Source organism: Hesperophylax consimilis, chromosome 21 (assembly GCF_061612785.1).
Source record: "Hesperophylax consimilis isolate HC1 chromosome 21, BYU_Hcon_1.0, whole genome shotgun sequence".
NCBI classification, from domain to species: Eukaryota; Metazoa; Arthropoda; class Insecta; order Trichoptera; family Limnephilidae; genus Hesperophylax; species Hesperophylax consimilis.
In genome coordinates, this window is record NC_142856.1 from 2,578,177 (window position 1) to 2,595,534 (window position 17,358).

Consider the following 17,358-nt stretch of genomic DNA (forward strand, 5'->3'; position numbering starts at 1 on the left):
TAAATATATGTTAATACGGCAAAATCGACCCTATCGACTAACTTAACTAATAATGTCCAAAGATTTTTGCTTGACAAATAATATTTTGAAGTCGGCTGGTGAGTCTACATTTAACGATTTTCTGTGGCAATATTTTAATCTATCGTGTTTCGCTGGTTGTTTCTATGGTGAATTTGTGAATGTCAAAACATGGTCAAAACAAACAGCAAAACCAAAACTTTGCTATAACTTTTGAATTCCATTTTATATTTTTTTGTGTAAACAGTATTTTAAAATGAGCGTGGAAAGCGCTGCTAGCGCGATTTTGCAGAGAGGGGTTCAGTTGGACAACAAAAAAAGATTTACCGAGTCTTTAATTTGCTATCAAGAAGGGATGCAGTTATTAGTCGACATGATGAAAGGTTAGAATACCGTGTTCTTTCTAACGATCTTCCTCATCAGATAACTTGTTGCAGTGTCCATTATTCTTGGTTCTTTGAATAAATAATAATGATCTCTTAAACTTTATTTTCTAGTTGAGTTGGACATGACCAAGAAAAACTACTTGAGAACTAAAATCGAAGGTTATATGAAGAGGGCGGAGATGATAAAGAAGCATATCGGAGAACAAAAGGATTCTGGAATATTCCATGAACAACTGCAGATAGAGAGTAATTCGACCGGCCACAGTTACAAGTCTCTCTTTGGAAGGTTTCTTGATGAAGATGTGACCAGTGTTCATGTTGAGGATCCCTACATTAGAAGCTTTCATCAGGTACCTATTTAGATTGTTTCCTTACTCCGCTACAGGTCCGGTCTATGCAGGTGCCATTGGAGCAATCCGCTCCGGGCTCTGACTTGCCGAGGCCCTGATAATAACTAACACAGAATATCATATCATATGATTTTAACTAACATCTAGACCATGGGTGGCCAACCTTTAAATGAGATTTCCTACCGGGCCTTACAACAAAATTTATTTTATCATTCAATGTAAACAAGAAATATATTGTTTTTTTTAAGAAGATATAACAAAAATGAGAATCTAGAATATAAAAAAAGAAGATTACAGTTAGGCAATACAAAAAATAATAATTTGGGGATCTGGTAGTGAGACAAATGAAAGTTAGGTGGTTGTTGTGTTACAGTGTTTATTTGAGTCAGTGCAGCAGTTGTGAGATGACTCTGGACCGATGACGATGATAGCAGGTATAAGCGGCGATGACGGCAGTGGAGTGGCCGATGCGGTAGTCAGTGTGTCGACACCTCGTTGGTGGAGACCGGACTCGTGGATGTGTTCAGCACTGGGGATGACGTGGTGTCTTCCGGGTACTCGTAGTGTGAACAGGGTAGCTGAAGGTGTGATGAACCGCAAATGTACGGGAGATGCATGACCGGCGAAGGTGTCGCAGGGACTAGGCGCGTGAGGAGCTCAGGCCAGGTATGATATCCGGGGCCAGAGCTCTGATGTGATCCCGAGGAGTCCATGGTAATCCGTAGTCCGTGCAGAGCTGAGTGTAGGTAGATAAGGTCCTGTAGCAGCGCGGTTGAGTAAAAACGGGCGCGATGCGGGGGGACTGGCCATAGCGGCCTGCTTAGTAGGCAGCGAGCAGTCGCAGTGCCAGCAGGTTTCTCACTGTTGTAACTGCTAATTGATGATTGAGTACATCTCGATGCGGCCAGTGGATCAAGAATATTCAGACTTGTAGGTAGGTGCGCCGAATGCTAGCATCGTATCTAGAGAGTTCTCGCTACGATGCGTTTTGCATTAGCGAGCTTTCCCGAATATTCCAGTATCGTCGCTACAATAATAAAAAATAAACAAAATATAATAAATTTTAGTGAGACGTCTGATTTTGTTTGTCAGAACTGAGTGCATCAATGTTGATAACGATAGATGTAGTTGCTACACACAAACAGTTTTCCAAATGTTCATCAGTGATTCGTGTTCTCATTTGAGATTTAATATGCTTCATTAGACCAAAAATTCGCTATTTGGAAACACGTGTTTCCAAATAGCAAATGCAGCAAAAAGCACACATTGTTTTTTAAAATCTTCAAATCGGTTTTCAAATACCAGGTTCATGTCGGATATCAACGGAGCGTATTTATCCGCCCCCGTTTGTGTGAAATCTGGCTGCAATAACAATGTAGGAAAGTGAGTGAAGATTTTTATCGTCTTTCCCAAAGCCCAAGTTTATCATACATGTTATTAATTAGTTGATCTTTCCCTTGTAGACGAGTATTAAGAACATTTAGGTGGCTAACTATATCGACCAGAAATGCAAAGTTGCTAACCCACTCCTTGTCTTCAAATTCTGGGATACTTTTTGACTGGCTTGCGAAGAACGATTGTATTTCTTGCTTCAAATCAAACACTCTTTTCAACATTTTGGCACGGGTCAGCCATCTTACTTCTGCATAAAATGTAACATCATTATGCTGTGAATCCAAAGACTTGAGAAACTCTTGGAACTGACGGTGATTCAACCCCTTCGACTTAATAAATTCTCCTGATGAACAATGCAATGAAAATTTAGCATCGAAGAATTACCAACTTTACAGGCCTTATTTTGAATCAATTTTACTAAACATTTGTGTTTCCTAACCATTGCTGGAGCACCATCTGTTGTTAAGCCCGATAGGTTGTTGAGTTGTAACGAAAAGCAATTCAATGTCGATGTAACAGCTCCTAACAAATCTCGTGAGCAGGTAGTGTCCTTAAGTGGATACAGTGCTGCTAATTCTTCTATTTTGTTAAAATTGACATCAACACCCCTGATAAAAATCGCCACTTGGGCGGTATCTGTTAGGTCTGTGCTTTCATCCAATGTTAGAGCATAAAATATGAACTTGGATGCTCGATTTTTCAAATTATCTTCTACATGTTTTCCAATTTCGTCGACACGCCTAGCAATAGTTTGACGAGACAGGCTTATTTTTGATAAATCCGTTTTCTTTCTTTCAAAGTTCAGAGAAGAATTGATTTCTAAATCTGTATTAACACATGAATCTACTATTAGGCAAAACTGATTTTAAACTGGGAAAGGAACTGGTTCTAAACTGGAAGGGAACTGATTTTACTACTGAATAAAACTAGCAAGGTGACTTTATTTTGTTCTCCAGACAGGCTATTAATGAAAAAAAGTATATAAACCGATATATTCGCGATAGGACCTCATTCAAGTTTGTGGACCAGATCGTGAAAGGTACTACTTTGTGTTTGTTATGAATAAAATTTATTGCTACCGCATTATAACTAGCTAACGAATTGGTTTACATTATGAATACCACAAAATATGTTTTAGAAAAATTGAAGGTTTTCCTATCGCTTCGCTTGAGTAGAATACAAATAAAAATATAAATTACTCAATAAAAATTATAAATGCAAACTACCATAGACATATGAATATTAGTAGACCTGCCCTAAGTGATTAAAAGCGTATAATCCCCACTCCCCATACCGGTTCCATTGAGCCGGCTGGGCTCGCGTATGGCCTCAAGTGAAATTTGAAAACGTGACGTCATCATTCTTGTGCGAACTATGGTCGAGGCATCATCGGTTCATTTTACGAAATAACACGGCAAAATGTTGACTTGTGATATGAAAACTTGTAAAAATAGATGTGAAAAAGAGAATAAACCCAATTGTCGTATTACATTCCATAAGTAAGCATTATTTTACTTTATTTTAAGCTTATTCACACCGTATTATATGGATCAGTTTTAGAAACATATACTATCACATCACAATGTAGCGATTCTCAAGTGTGCTCATCGTTGTTTACTGGGGTAAGTAAATTATGAGACATTTGTAAAAGTGTCTTAACTAAATACTCTGAAACTAACTACGACTCTGAAAATAGAAGCTGCCTTACTTTGTCGAATTTGGACTTCGCAAATTAGTTCATAACGTGGCGAGTAATTTGCGCTCCCATGTAGAAATGTCTATTCATTCAAAAGCAGATTTTACTTTTAAGAACTAAATGGTGATATTATAATGCGAGATGCCTATTTACTGTCAGATTGATTTATTGACGAATCACAGTCAGCCTTACTCCCTTCGTTCTTCAACAGTTGATTTTACCCCTCGCCATTATCTTCTCGTCTATTAATTCCTATGTCTGTGCAAACTACTAAAAAAAAATATTTTTTCAATAGACATGTATGAACGCATAAAGGAAACAACTTTTTAAAAATACAGTATTATAGCTAAGATTATCTGTGACAGTTTCACTTGATTAACTTTTTTGCTTTCTTATAAAATTATTTAAAAAATAAATAAAAACCAGTTTTGTGCTTAAAATCGAACGTTTCTAGACTCCGTTTGTCAAGCGATTTTAATGCCTATTACCTACAAAATAAGGTATACCAAGAATATACACATTTTTGGCTTGAAGCTTCCTCTTAAACGCGTTTCCGGTTATACCAGGAGGAACTAGGGAAACATCGCCTTGGCAAGAGTTGACACAAGAGGACCTGGAATTGTGGATATCGAGAATGAGCAGCCCGACTCCTCCAAAGGAAGAAGCTCCGGAACCGTCTGCAGAGAAGAAAAGGAAACCGAACCACAAGAATGCGCTGACGGAACGACGAAATCGGAAATAAACAATTTTGCAACAAGTACAGAATCGAAAGAGTGCGGTTTGGAGTCGGAGGAATCGACTTCAGTTTCGGAAAGGGAATGGAGAAGAGTTATGGAATCGGAAGAGGAACGATTAACTGCGGAAGAAAAGGAAATGATTGCACGTCTACTAAGATGGAACAAGTCGGAGAATACCGGAGAGGATCAAAAAATTTTGGCGGAACTCATAAAAGCCCTTGGAGATGGGCAATAGGGTGTCCCAGGACATAAGGAAGAATTTTTTTTTCATGAATTTAAATATGCATACCCTCTTATTTTATTCCATTTGATCCCAATAACTCATATAATAAATATTATTTTGATTAAACACCGGCATCCCGTGCCGACTTGATGCCAAACATATAGTACAGAGTTAATATGGAAGGATTTTCAACTTTAATTTTTGTCGGATAAATAAAATTTAAAAATGCACAAATGTTCAATTATGTAGTATTTCATATTTAAAAATGGTTTATTGATTAAATTTTTTCTTCATAGTTTGTTTTTTACAGTCAGGATAAATCTTCCGGTGTTCCTGAACGCATCGTAACAAAAATTATTTTTGTTCCTCTTCGACCATGAGATTAAGCCATGAAAATCTTGCATTTACTTAACAGTTTTTTCAGCTGTATCATTAACTACCCTCAGCGGCGACACCTTCTTTCTGACTTCTTGATACGAAGCATTATTTGACCACATCGTAGGTATTTCTTTAAGAAAACTGGCATCTGTTTTCAGACGATCAAACAAATACTTGCTCTTGACTGAAATGATCGTAAATATTTTTCTCTGAAAAAAAAGTCACTAAATTATGATATGAACAAAAACTTCAATACAAAACATAATTTAAACTACTTAATAAACTTACCATACAATTTACCACCAATATCTTCCTTCGATGGGATGTAACGTTTGTCATGGGTTGATAAATTATTTGTTTTGATATTTCGAGCATTTTTATTTTAGTTTATTGATCCACAGCGTCGTCAAACAGCTATAAAATAGATCCTTCATCGGTCAAATACCATAACTGCTTTTTGAACAGAAATAAAGTTGCCATTGAGATGTTTTCATCAATTTTTTTTTAATCCTTCATCGATTTCAAAACTCCTGGTAAGGTGATTTAACTGCTATAATACATTGTAGCCATGGCTTGACATAGGATGTTACTATGAACAGGCAAACGTCTATAAGTGCCGCCTTATCCTTACCGGTAATTTCAAATTGCGCACAAATTAATGATATTTTCAAGGAATAAAGCGCCTTTGCCATCCATCGAGCACCTGGAGGCCGAATCTTAAATTTTCTCACTGTATCTCCTCCTAAAACTATCACACAGAGCTCTAAAAACTCTCAATAGTCATCTCCAAGTATTTTTGTTGTCAGTGCAGTATGGTAAAAGTCAGGCAAATCATCGATTTCGGAAGCGGTTAGGTGCAATGTGAGATTTTCTCTGTGGCACTGAATTTTATAGGGATCAACATTTTTACAGTTATCTCGAAACTTTTTGAAGAGTGGTATGTCAGGGCTTGTAGTCACTTGACTGATTTTTACTTCAAACACAGCTTTTAATACCAACTATGGCTATATTTGGTATATATTGACAGTTAAATTCACTTTCTGGATATTGTAGAACAAAACTTCAAGAACTTGTCCATTAGATGGCAGTTTAGAACCCGATATTTGGTGTTTTACGACTCCTATTAAAAATATACTCTTTTTAGAAGTGCGTAAATCTAACAACATCTTGCCTGAACGAGTGATTTTCGTTTACTAACAAAATAGCAAGTTACTACAAGCTCATCAACACGTTTGCTCGTTGGCGTCTTAATGTACAAGTACTGACATCTTTCGATGCAAGTCGGCACGGGTTGCAGTTGTCCAAAGTAAACGAAATTTTTTATAAAAGTGTTTTGTCATTATTAAAACAAAATTAGAGGGTATGCGTTCAAAAATAACAACTTTAATTTTTTTGGGACACCCTAATGGGCAATGTACCATTTCGGAATGTCGAAGCTGCACTGGCACTTCATATATGTTTCTAAATCTAAGCAGTAAGGATATAATTTAGCTACTGGAAGAGCTATTCGCGCCAGCCCCTATAAATGTGAATTGATTAGGTGTTTACCTTGCTTACACCAGTATTTTTATAGTGGCGATGGTCGACAGGTGACACAAGACATTCTCTCGGACGGAGATTACACGCTTGTTAAATGCATCTTTCATCAGATGCGAGTGGACGCGGGAGATTCAAGGGACAGAGAGATTCTGTGCGGTGAATATGAGGAAGGAAGAAATGCTGTATCTACCGTAGAAAGCGACGTGTCTAGAATTCAGAACGATGGAGTGTGCATGCAAAAGATGAAGGTAGTGTAAGTGTCGATAAACAAGGGAATTCGTTACTCATTCAATCCTCTAACAATATGCTTGTACGTAAACAACTTAGAAGTAAAGAACACGAACAAAGCCTGTTTGGGACTACTGTTGATTCAGACAGGAACCCTATCATCCTACTTTCTGAAAAACGGGCTTTTAACGAAGCAAGAGCACCGAGAGTTTTATGCAACGAAGATGAGGGGGTTAACTTTTTGTTCGGACCAAGAGCGGCAGATTGCCTTAAAACAGCAATCACCTTCGCAAGAATATTGGTATTTCAAGAAACAAGTACCCAAAGATTCAAAAGAGCCAAACGCTTCGACAAGTTGCACAACGTAGATGTGGCCAAAATTGAGGTGGTGAATGATTCTGTGGCTAAGTTGGAAGAAGTCTTAAATAATAACGACATTAACAAAACAGAATTTGAAATTAATAAAATACTTCGTTTTTACCACTTTTATTGTTTATTACCAACATGTTTCATGAGCAACGCTCACTTCTTCAGGGTTTTTTAATAATACTTATTATAAAAACAATAAAAGTGGTAAAAACGAAGTATTTTATTAATTTCAATTAAAATGGTGCCACAAAATAAGTTTGCTGTGTTAGAAGAAAAAAACAGAATTTGCTAAAGACCCAAACTAACAAAAGGAATAACTTATATTTTTACGGTTCGCCAAACACCAGTAAAACTAACGTGATGGAATCGTTGGTCTCGTGTCATTTTAACTTCACAAGATTGACAGGTTTACATTCCAACTCCGCTTTTAATTTCGGTTCATTGGTTCACGCGAATGCCGTTTTTACGGACGAATGCAAGATGACACAAAATCAATTTGAACAGTGGAAATTAATTGCCAGTAGAGCTGACTGTTCAACGAATATCAGACACAAGAATAAGCAAGTATTCAAAGATTACGTCATGTATACTTCGTCGAATTATCCAATTGAAATGTATGTGGATGTTCCTTGCGCTGCTGAAGCTGTGAAGACTCGCACAATAACTTTTTTATACTAATATATTAAGGAATAATTGTATGCTTTTATGTATGATGATGGGTTTTGCTAAATAAAATTTAATTTGTCTTTTATTTATTGTTTTAGACTAAACTGGTTCTCGAATATAATATTAAGAGTATGAGCAAGGCCAAATTACAGAATAAGTAAAAAGGAAATATTTAAAAAATAATGAAGAAATGCCAAATCGGATGTATGAAAAACCACATTTATTTGGAATACTGTTTTAAATTTGACAGTGCCAACATTTTGGTGCATAAATTGCAGAGATTTGTTCATGTTGGGAGGAACAAAAGTTACGAAGCATTAGTATAAGCGAAAAAAAGGCCTGTGCCAATGCTCAAAAGATACTTCTACTCGGTTATGCCTCGGCAACAGCAAATCGTGGAGATGACACTAGATACGCCGTAATAGTTTCATCGTCAGACCTAGAAGCGACGTCGGAATGCATCACATCAACTATAAAGAATATCATCAAGCCAGCAGTCCTTAGGGTGGGCGTCAGTGGACTGTTGAAGGTCAAAAATAACAAGGTCATAATTACCTGCCCTAAAAAGAAAGACGCCGTAAAAATACTGACAGAAATTTCAAAAGCAAATAAAGGATCCATAAAAGACGGTAAGCTGCTCCGACCTACAGTGATCCTCAAAGGAGCTGCAAATGAATATAAAGACAATGAAATCCTCCATATGATCATTCAGCAAAATGATCTTATCTACGAAACAATCCAAGGCCAAAAACCAGAAGACTGTGTACAGATCCTTCGAACTACAAAAAATCGAAATGATCAATCAAGGAACATAGTACTAATAGTCGACAGTGAAATAAGAAAAGCACTACTCAGTCTCGGCCGTATCAACATCGGGTACATGAGGGTGCACGTGGAGGATTCCTCATCACTAGTCCAGTGCTTCAAGTGCACGGGATTCGGGCATTCCACTTCCAAATACAATGCTATAAAAGACAGGTGTCTTCACTGCGCCGGCGAGCACAAATCGATGGTGTGCCTGAAAAAGGACGATGAATCAACAAAGCAACAAAGTGTTGGAATTGCAGTAAAATTTCTACCAACAAAGATGTTTATTCGCGTAAAGCTAAAAGTAGACGGTGCCCTTATCGGCAAACAATGGAAGCGAGAGCGCAGCAAAGAATCGACTATGGAAAATGAGGGACTTGAAGATCTGAATGAGGAAATTGAAGCCAAATTGAAATATGGAAATGCGATTGAGGTACTAGTACATATTGAATTATTTGGCGGGTGGAAAAAAGCCGACATAGCTCAGTGGATTCAGAGCACCTGACCGGACATCAGAAGGCACGGGTTCAATTCCCGTTGGCGGCAATTTTGTTTACTCGGGAGATACTTTCAATTTGTATTGATATTTCAGGGGACTAATTATTGCTTATAATTATTTGTTATCCTTTATGCTATGCATAAAACCTTGTCTTATAAACATTAGTTAAAATAATAATTTGGAAAACTGTTTGCGTGTAGCAACAACATCAATCTTTATCAACATTGAAGCACTTAGTTCTGACAAACAAAATCAGATGTCTCACTAAAATTTATTATATTTTGTTTATTTTTTATTATTGTTTTTTGAATTGCCTAATCTCTACTCTAATAAATATGTTTGATTCTCATTTTTGTTATATCTTCTAAAAAAAACAATATATTTCTTGTTTGCTTTGAATAATAAAATAAATTTTATTGTACGGCCCGGTAAGAAATCTCATTTCTAAAATCTGGCCCGGCTGCTGAAAAGGTTGGCAACCCATGGTCTATATATTGGCATATCTATGGTTTTTTAGGACCAATTTGTTTCATACAAAAAGGAAAAAAAGCCCGAAGTTATCGACCTAGTGATTGGTTTATTTATGGTTCAAATGAAATGGTTGCCATATTGGGATTAAGACACCGCCAATCATTTTCTAAATAATAATCTTATATTATATTTTCTTTCCAGTGCCAAAACTTCCTGAGACTTTGTGAGCTTTTGGTAAAGTCCTGTGATAATCTGAAGAAAATTAGTTTGGTGACTTCTTACGAGAACAACAATGGGAGAAATGACAGTGCTAAATCTGCAGAACAAACAGAATGGTTCAGACAATTAGCGACAGATTTAAAAAGGCGGAACATTGAATTTCATGTTGAATTCTCAAGTACGCTGCATGATAGACAAATTCAGTAAGTATTATTATGCTATCCAACATATGACCTACCTATTTTTAGACAAATTATATCTTAAACATCAGCAACCGAGTTCATATTTTAGTGGCAAAGTTACAATCCCCGTTACTAATAAATGTGTTATTACAATTTTACACAACCATTTAGCGTACATTAACTGTTCTTTACTAGTTCTGTAAAATTTAAAACACTTTTTTGTAAGGCCGTAGGTGTTTTGTGATATGTAATTAATTTTTTCATTGAAGACGATATTAAGAGGAACGGTTGTACAGCCTTTTTCATACAAAACTTGAATTTAGATTTGAGGCCAAAATACCCTACAAACTGAATAGTTATTTTTTAATCAAAGGTTGTATCAAAAATCTAGTACGGATCTGTGCTACTTTATTGAACAAGTTATTAAAAAAAAACTATTTTGATGTTTTTAAATTTAATTTTCAAACAAACGATTTATATTGGAACACAAATTTGTTCTAAATATATTTTAAATTCCGACCCAAAAACAGTCTTTTTTTACGATGTTTTATTTTTAATTTATATTTCATTGTATTTACATAGTAATCATTAACATTGCCTCGTGCTATCGTGAAGAATTCTATTCTTTAATGGCCTATATTTTCTAATTTAAAACACAAATAAAGCAGCACATATCCGCACTAGATATTTGCTATACCTTTTGTTGAAAAAATAATTAGTTTGGTCAAGTATTTTGGCATCAAATCCAAATTCAAGTTTTGTATGAAGAAGGCCGCACTGCCATTCCTCTTAACGACTCTCAAACGAAAAATGTGAAACAGAAAAGACAGAAAATAATTCAGTCGCATCTAGGAATTGAACCCAGGACCTTTTTCTTGCCGGTGAAGTGCTCTGACCACTGAGCTAATTCGACAATATCCACTTACTTCATTTTTAACTGTATCATACTTCGACTGAGAGCTATCAACATTATCTAAATTTTCTTATCTTATATTTGAATTATATTTATTTTGGTAGATTCTTGCAATCTTATTTGATTCATGGTTTGAAATTCGTGATGTACCAGTAGGCTACTACTCAAATCGGACGGTGTCGGGTACTACTGTAGTACATAGTACTAATCGCTAAGGTGCTACGGTACCTAGGCCGTCGTAGAACCTACTGGACACTTCAACTGTTGACTGTTGCCTAGAGGTCAAGTCGGACGGTATTAGAAACTACCGCGCTACTCCTACAGTTACTGGGCGACCGCTACAATCTTCGGCGTAACGGGCGGCAACATAGAAAAGACAGCGACGCACGCTTCACATTCAATCTACTACCTACATATTTTTAACACGCTAATCAAGATAAATTAATCATTTCGCGCCGCGATTACTTAAATGATCTTGCTGTTTCTGTTGTGATTAATTACTTGTGTGGTGTATGAAATAATGTTCAAATTTATTCGCGGCTGTTTTATCTCGGCAACAGAATAAACCTATTATAAAATATTACAGAGTTTAATTTCAACACCGAACACATCTTCAACCTTCGCAACAATGATGTATTTCGTGTTTTTTATTTTAAACATTTTAAATTAATTCTCAATCTAGACCTTTCATTAAATATTAACTTGTTACTACTATTACTTTGCAAGGAAAATAACAAAATGTCCAAAACACATTAGAGTAATTTTTCTCAAAATCAGCTTTGTGGGGGGATTCAGCATATTGCCGTTATATGGCCGCATTACTGAATAACCTTTTCACATTTCCGACAGCTATTGGTGCTCTTCACTCTCATCAGCTACATATTGTATCCCCGAGATGGTAATGTCTTGTAAATTTTTACTTTTACTATTTACAGGTTAAGTTCTGGTTGGATCATAAAATTAGGAAGAGGACTGGACATTTACAAGCCACCAGAGAACAAGTTCACGTTAGGAATGTACGACTTTGACTTCAGACCCTGCCACGAAACACAACTTGACATCTTCCATTCAAAAGATGTCAAAACAATTACTTCGTGACATTAATCACAAATCTGCATATATTTTAAATAGTTTTAGCCCTGTATATTTCTTGTTTTTTTTTTTTTTTAACTGATTACTTGTGTTTTAAATTACGCTCTCTTTATAATTGTAAGCAGAATTTGTAACATTTGTCTCAAGATCAATACTGCCTTTCAAAACAGACATTGTCAATTAAAGACAATCAGAAATTTACCTTTCGAATGAACACCGTTAGTAAATTTGAACAATTAAGACATCTTTCAAAAATTTTAAACAAATGAAACACACATTTTATATATAGAATTAGTAATTATTTTTAAAAAAATTATTTTATACCTACCTACTTTATCGCTTGTCTGGATTGTACCCACAATCATTTCCAAGACAGAATCACAACTGCAAAAAAAAACCAACTGAAGTTAATAATAATTAACTTGATGGCCGATGCAAAATTTTATACATGCGTCAGGTGATTCTATTTTCTTTTGCAAAATGGTATTTTTGTAAATTGTACCATCTTACAAGACAATATGTTTATATATTTATCAAAATAGTATATAATCTACCACAATATGTAGTTTTCCCAGAATTATTTTTCTGTATTATGACTGTCAATAACTATCATGTATGTAAATAGCGTTTGTGGCGTTAATTCTAATTAAATGAATAAATATCAAATTAATTTATTTTTCCAAAAAAATTGACCCTTCACTGCAATGAGACAGGCAAATCATTTTGAAGAGGTCATGTTTGAGTCACTTTGTGTACACCAATAGATTCGCGAGCAAGTGTCAAATGGGTTCAAAATAGTTTGGAACACCCACCCACAGTCCCCTCTTACCTCGCAGTATCTCGATGAAGCAGTACACCACTATACAAGCGGAGGATCTCTTTATTTTAATTTACCTGTACATTATTATTATATTTTTCGATTTTAAGGATGTCTTTCTGACTTAGTGTAGCGTAGTTCTGTTTTAACTTCCCATTTTGATTTTTTCGTTTGTCTGTAAATTGGTTTTGACCGATTTGTGGCCGATTTAATAGTTCAGTAAAGATTCTTTTTTCAAATGTAAAATAGTTTATTTGGAATTTTTATTCACATTTGCATCATGTCTATGGTAAAATTTGAAAAAAGAGTTTTCATTGAGATAGGGATTTTTCTTTGGACAAATTCTATAATTCCTTATTTGAAATTTATAAAATGCTGCTTAAAATATATGGTTTTATATTCAAGTAGATAGGTAGTTTAGTACCCACTTACAAATCGTATGATTTGAGAGGAAATTTTGGTTTTGATTTATCAAATAAGACAAACTTAGCAACCAATGAGGTATATAGATAGGAGTCAGCTTTGGGGTTCGACGTATTGGCCACGTATATCGGATCATTGTCAGATTTGAGATATCTCGGGCATTAGTTCGTTACAAGCGCTCGCTGAGATATTGTACAAGTCGTACTAAATAATATAAGGAAAGCAATGGTATAACCTTTCATCGGTAAGTAGGGTTTTACCATAATCAGTAGTCGTGTAAATTGACTTTTTAATTTAAAAACTCGTGGAGCATTTGGTGGCGGCGTGCGGCCTCCGGTAACCTTTGGTTCATTCGCAGTAGGAAGGATTCGGGCGACATCGACACCGCCACACCCCCCTTTCTACTTCCCTCACGGGAACATAATTTTACACTGATATTGCAAGGAATGTAAACTCTATTTATGTACAATTCAATGTTAGAATTGGTGCCCATTTTATAAAATCTTAACAAACTTCAAGCGGGCTTGATAGGGTCCCGTTTTAGAAGATGGATTTTGTTTTTAACCACAATATCTTTGAAAATAATACATGTATTTGAATGATTCTTTTTTTACTTAGTAGTCACAACACCCAACTACAGGTTTTCCAATAAGAGTTGTATTTTGATATTCAATCGTAAAAGATCAATGGTTTCGTTGCTTGTGTGGCACGTAGCGCCGTCTTGTTGAAAGTAAACGTTGTCCAAATCAATACCATCCAATTCCGGCCATAAATAATCATTGATCATCTCTCAATAGCGCCATTCACCGTAATTGTTGCTCCAGCCTCATTTTCGAAAAAGTAAGGTCCAATGACTCCGCCGGACCATAAACCGCACCAAACAGTCACACGTTGAAGATAGAGAGGCTTTTTAACAATAACTCTTGGGTTTACCGAGCCCCAAATGCGACAATTTTGCTTGTTGACGAAGCCACCAAGGTGGAAATGGGCCTCATCACTCAAGATGATTTGCATTTGATTCACTCAAGTGAATCTTAATAATTTCAATGCGTTATTGAAGCGTGTATCGTTCCATTTTTATTAATGGCGTAGTTTCTACTTGTCAAATGTCAAAAAATGACAGCTTCGAAAGTAACATCTACCGAAATAGCGGGCTTTTCAAAATAACACCTCTTATTGGAAAACCCTGTATAAAAGTACTGTCTGAAATTAAAGCCTACTTTGTAATACAACTTCATAAACTGCAGTTAAAGTCAGTTTTGGGTCATTTAGTAATCTCGCAACTCCGTACCATAAGTGTAAGGATTTATTACCCTTTCCACAGGTTTAGTATTGTTTCCTTTTGATTAAATATTCTTCCACACAAGAGACAAGAAGATAACAAAATGGTAGACTTGTGTGACATTGTTTATACATATTCTTACAGTTGGAACCCTTACATAGAATCATCGGCTAGCAATACTTTTACAGCAGTAGAATCGGAGTAAAAGGTAACTACCCTTCCCGCTGGAAGTGTAGTACATAATTTGAAATTAAACGCTGAATTTCATTTTATAGTTTTTTTTATTTTCTTGGTTTAAAACAATTATTTTAACAGTTGCCAATTCATTTACATAATAAAATAATATCACAGGAAAGCAATACTGCAATTTACAACAATATTGCTTCCTTGATAAACACATACACAAAAATACTATCAAAACATGATTGTAATGAAAAAATATTTAATTTTGCCAAATACAATATGATTAATTTAATTCTTTGTTTTTAAAGAGCCCGTATCAATATTTTATGGCACTTTTTATTATGTATGTATCTAATTTTAAATTAATATAAAACAATAAAATACAAGATGCAATTTTTTGTATGATTACATAAATACAATCCATAAACAAACCACTTGTTAGATCGATATCTTCGGGCTTTTTGTATGAAACAAATTGGTCCTAAAAAACCATAGATATGCCAATATATAGACAGTACAATTCTCATTCGAAGCCTACTTATTATACTACACACCAATGAAAAACTCTGAAAGTTTATTCCATAGAATTTCAGAGTTTTTGATTGGTGGATATAATTAGACAATCACATACACAAATGAAAAACTCTGAAAGTTTATTCCATAGACTTTCAGAATTTTTGATTAGACGTCACAATATTTCGGTTCCAATTTTCGATCAGAGTTTTACCCCCTGATCTAAAACAATGTTGCCAGAAACATGTGAAATTTTAAAAATATTTTATGGATACATAAAAGCTCCGTAGTTATTGTCTAGCTTATGTAAATACTAATTAAATTTAATACAATGAACACCCTACATTCAACCGACAAAAACATGTTAATAATATATAATGTTTTGACTCAAACATTGAATACATAAAAATTAATGAAGTAGGGATTTAGGAGCCACCTCTACTCGATTCTGTGCAAAGGAGGGTGGTCCGTCTGATTGACAATCCATTGTTATCAAACTATTTGCCATCTTTAATGCACAGACGAGTCATGGCAAGCTGAGTCTGTTCTACAGGTATTTTAATGGGGCCTGCTCTAAGGAGCTAGCAGCATTGATCCCCGGTGCACGTGCATGAAACTCGACGTACACGAGCGGAACACCCGTTCACAGTTGATGTTGACTTCATGAGAACGGGCCGCTTCTTCAACTGTTTTTTCTCTTTCGTATAATCCGGGCCTCTTTAAGACTCGAATTAATAAATCCCTTCCTACAGCCCCTACCTTAACCCGCCTCAATGCTGCTCAACCGGGTGGCGACATAGTTCCCCTGCCCTTACACTGTACAAACAGGGGCGCTCTTGTGAGGTGTCTTATAAGAAAAATGCATGTTTTGATTGATTTCATAAATTTTGTACTCGCTCAAAAGATGTTGGTTGAAAGAGGGTATGGCTGTATTTTACATTTGGTATCATTTTATTACAGTAAAATAATTACAAGCTTATTTACTAAATATTTTGGAATATCTCAGTTACTTCGATAGCAACAATGACTAGTCAAAAATTATAATTTATTTAAATTATGCATCTGGACTCCAATTTGTGTTTTATGTTTCAACTGTCAACTTTAAACACAAATTTGAATCCTGTTGTATATTAATAATTTATTTACATTAAAAAAATATATATTTCAAAATTCATTCTGTAACATTCTGCTATTAATATTATTTTTTTATATGTTGTCTCATTATAAGTGAAATCACAAGGAGGAATTCCATAATTTGTTTTATTTTGGATATGCATATACTACACAAACTGGTAAAATGTAAACTGTCGATTTCCCGAAAATGAATCTTATATCATTAAACATAGCTCTCTTGTAGCCTTCGTAGAATCATATTTGACATGTTGCAGTCAATCCAAGAGCCTATTTAAAAATGCAGAACTAATAATATACAGAGTATGACGGGACAATTTTTCATTATTGCTCGAGTGGTCATGCATTGATAAAATCATGTTCAATATGTGGCAGTCGATCCAAGAGCCTCATTAAAAATACGGGACTAATAAGATGCATAGTAATTCCTTAACTAAATATTAAACATAGCTCTCTTGCTTAGCCGAATATATCTTAACCGATTCCATAAGTGTTGGAACAATCATATCCGATACGTCGCAGTCAATCTCGCTGAAGCAGTCCTTATTCAGTTTGGCTATGGCCCTCAGAGCACGGAGGCAGTTGGCCAGGATCTGGTCGGAGCACTTCTCATCCGTTTTCAGCTGCTTCTGACCCTTGATTACTCGGATCAGTCGACAAACTCCCTCCAGTTGGATGATCTGCGCTGTAACTTCTGGAATAGTGCACACCCTGTAAATAAAATAATTAATTTAGCAACTACATCATTACTAATTTGATTCACTTTACCTGTGGGGGCCGACAAGAAACTTCAATAAATAAAATAGATATTTTTGTTAACCTTTCCACACCGGAGGGGGGT

The 17,358-nt window shown here is 35.5% G+C and overlaps 3 protein-coding genes across 3 annotated transcripts in view; 2 read left to right on the top strand and 1 right to left on the bottom strand.

Annotated features, from left to right (window-relative positions):
- The first annotated feature begins 172 nt into the window (after positions 1–172).
- On the top strand, positions 173–12,796 carry LOC149413505 (MIT domain-containing protein 1-like). The gene is made up of 4 exons (XM_089644509.1): positions 173–401; positions 516–754; positions 9,964–10,184; positions 12,012–12,796. Exons 1-4 carry the CDS (start codon positions 275–277, stop codon positions 12,172–12,174), a joined length of 750 nt encoding a protein of 249 aa, XP_089500635.1. The 5' UTR covers positions 173–274; the 3' UTR covers positions 12,175–12,796.
- Positions 7,027–8,146, top strand: LOC149413506 (uncharacterized). Its single transcript, XM_089644384.1, has 3 exons — positions 7,027–7,358; positions 7,631–7,691; positions 8,084–8,146. Exons 1-3 carry the CDS (start codon positions 7,027–7,029, stop codon positions 8,144–8,146), a joined length of 456 nt encoding a protein of 151 aa, XP_089500510.1.
- Positions 12,797–14,607: 1,811 nt separating the features above from the next.
- insc (spindle orientation adaptor protein inscuteable) overlaps positions 14,608–17,358 on the bottom strand; it is an 85,210-nt gene continuing 82,459 nt past the window's right edge. The window contains exon 10 of the mRNA XM_089644751.1: positions 14,608–17,228. Within this exon, the coding sequence (XP_089500877.1) occupies positions 16,958–17,228 (271 nt within the window). The 3' untranslated portion in view covers positions 14,608–16,957. The remainder of the gene's footprint in view (positions 17,229–17,358) is intronic.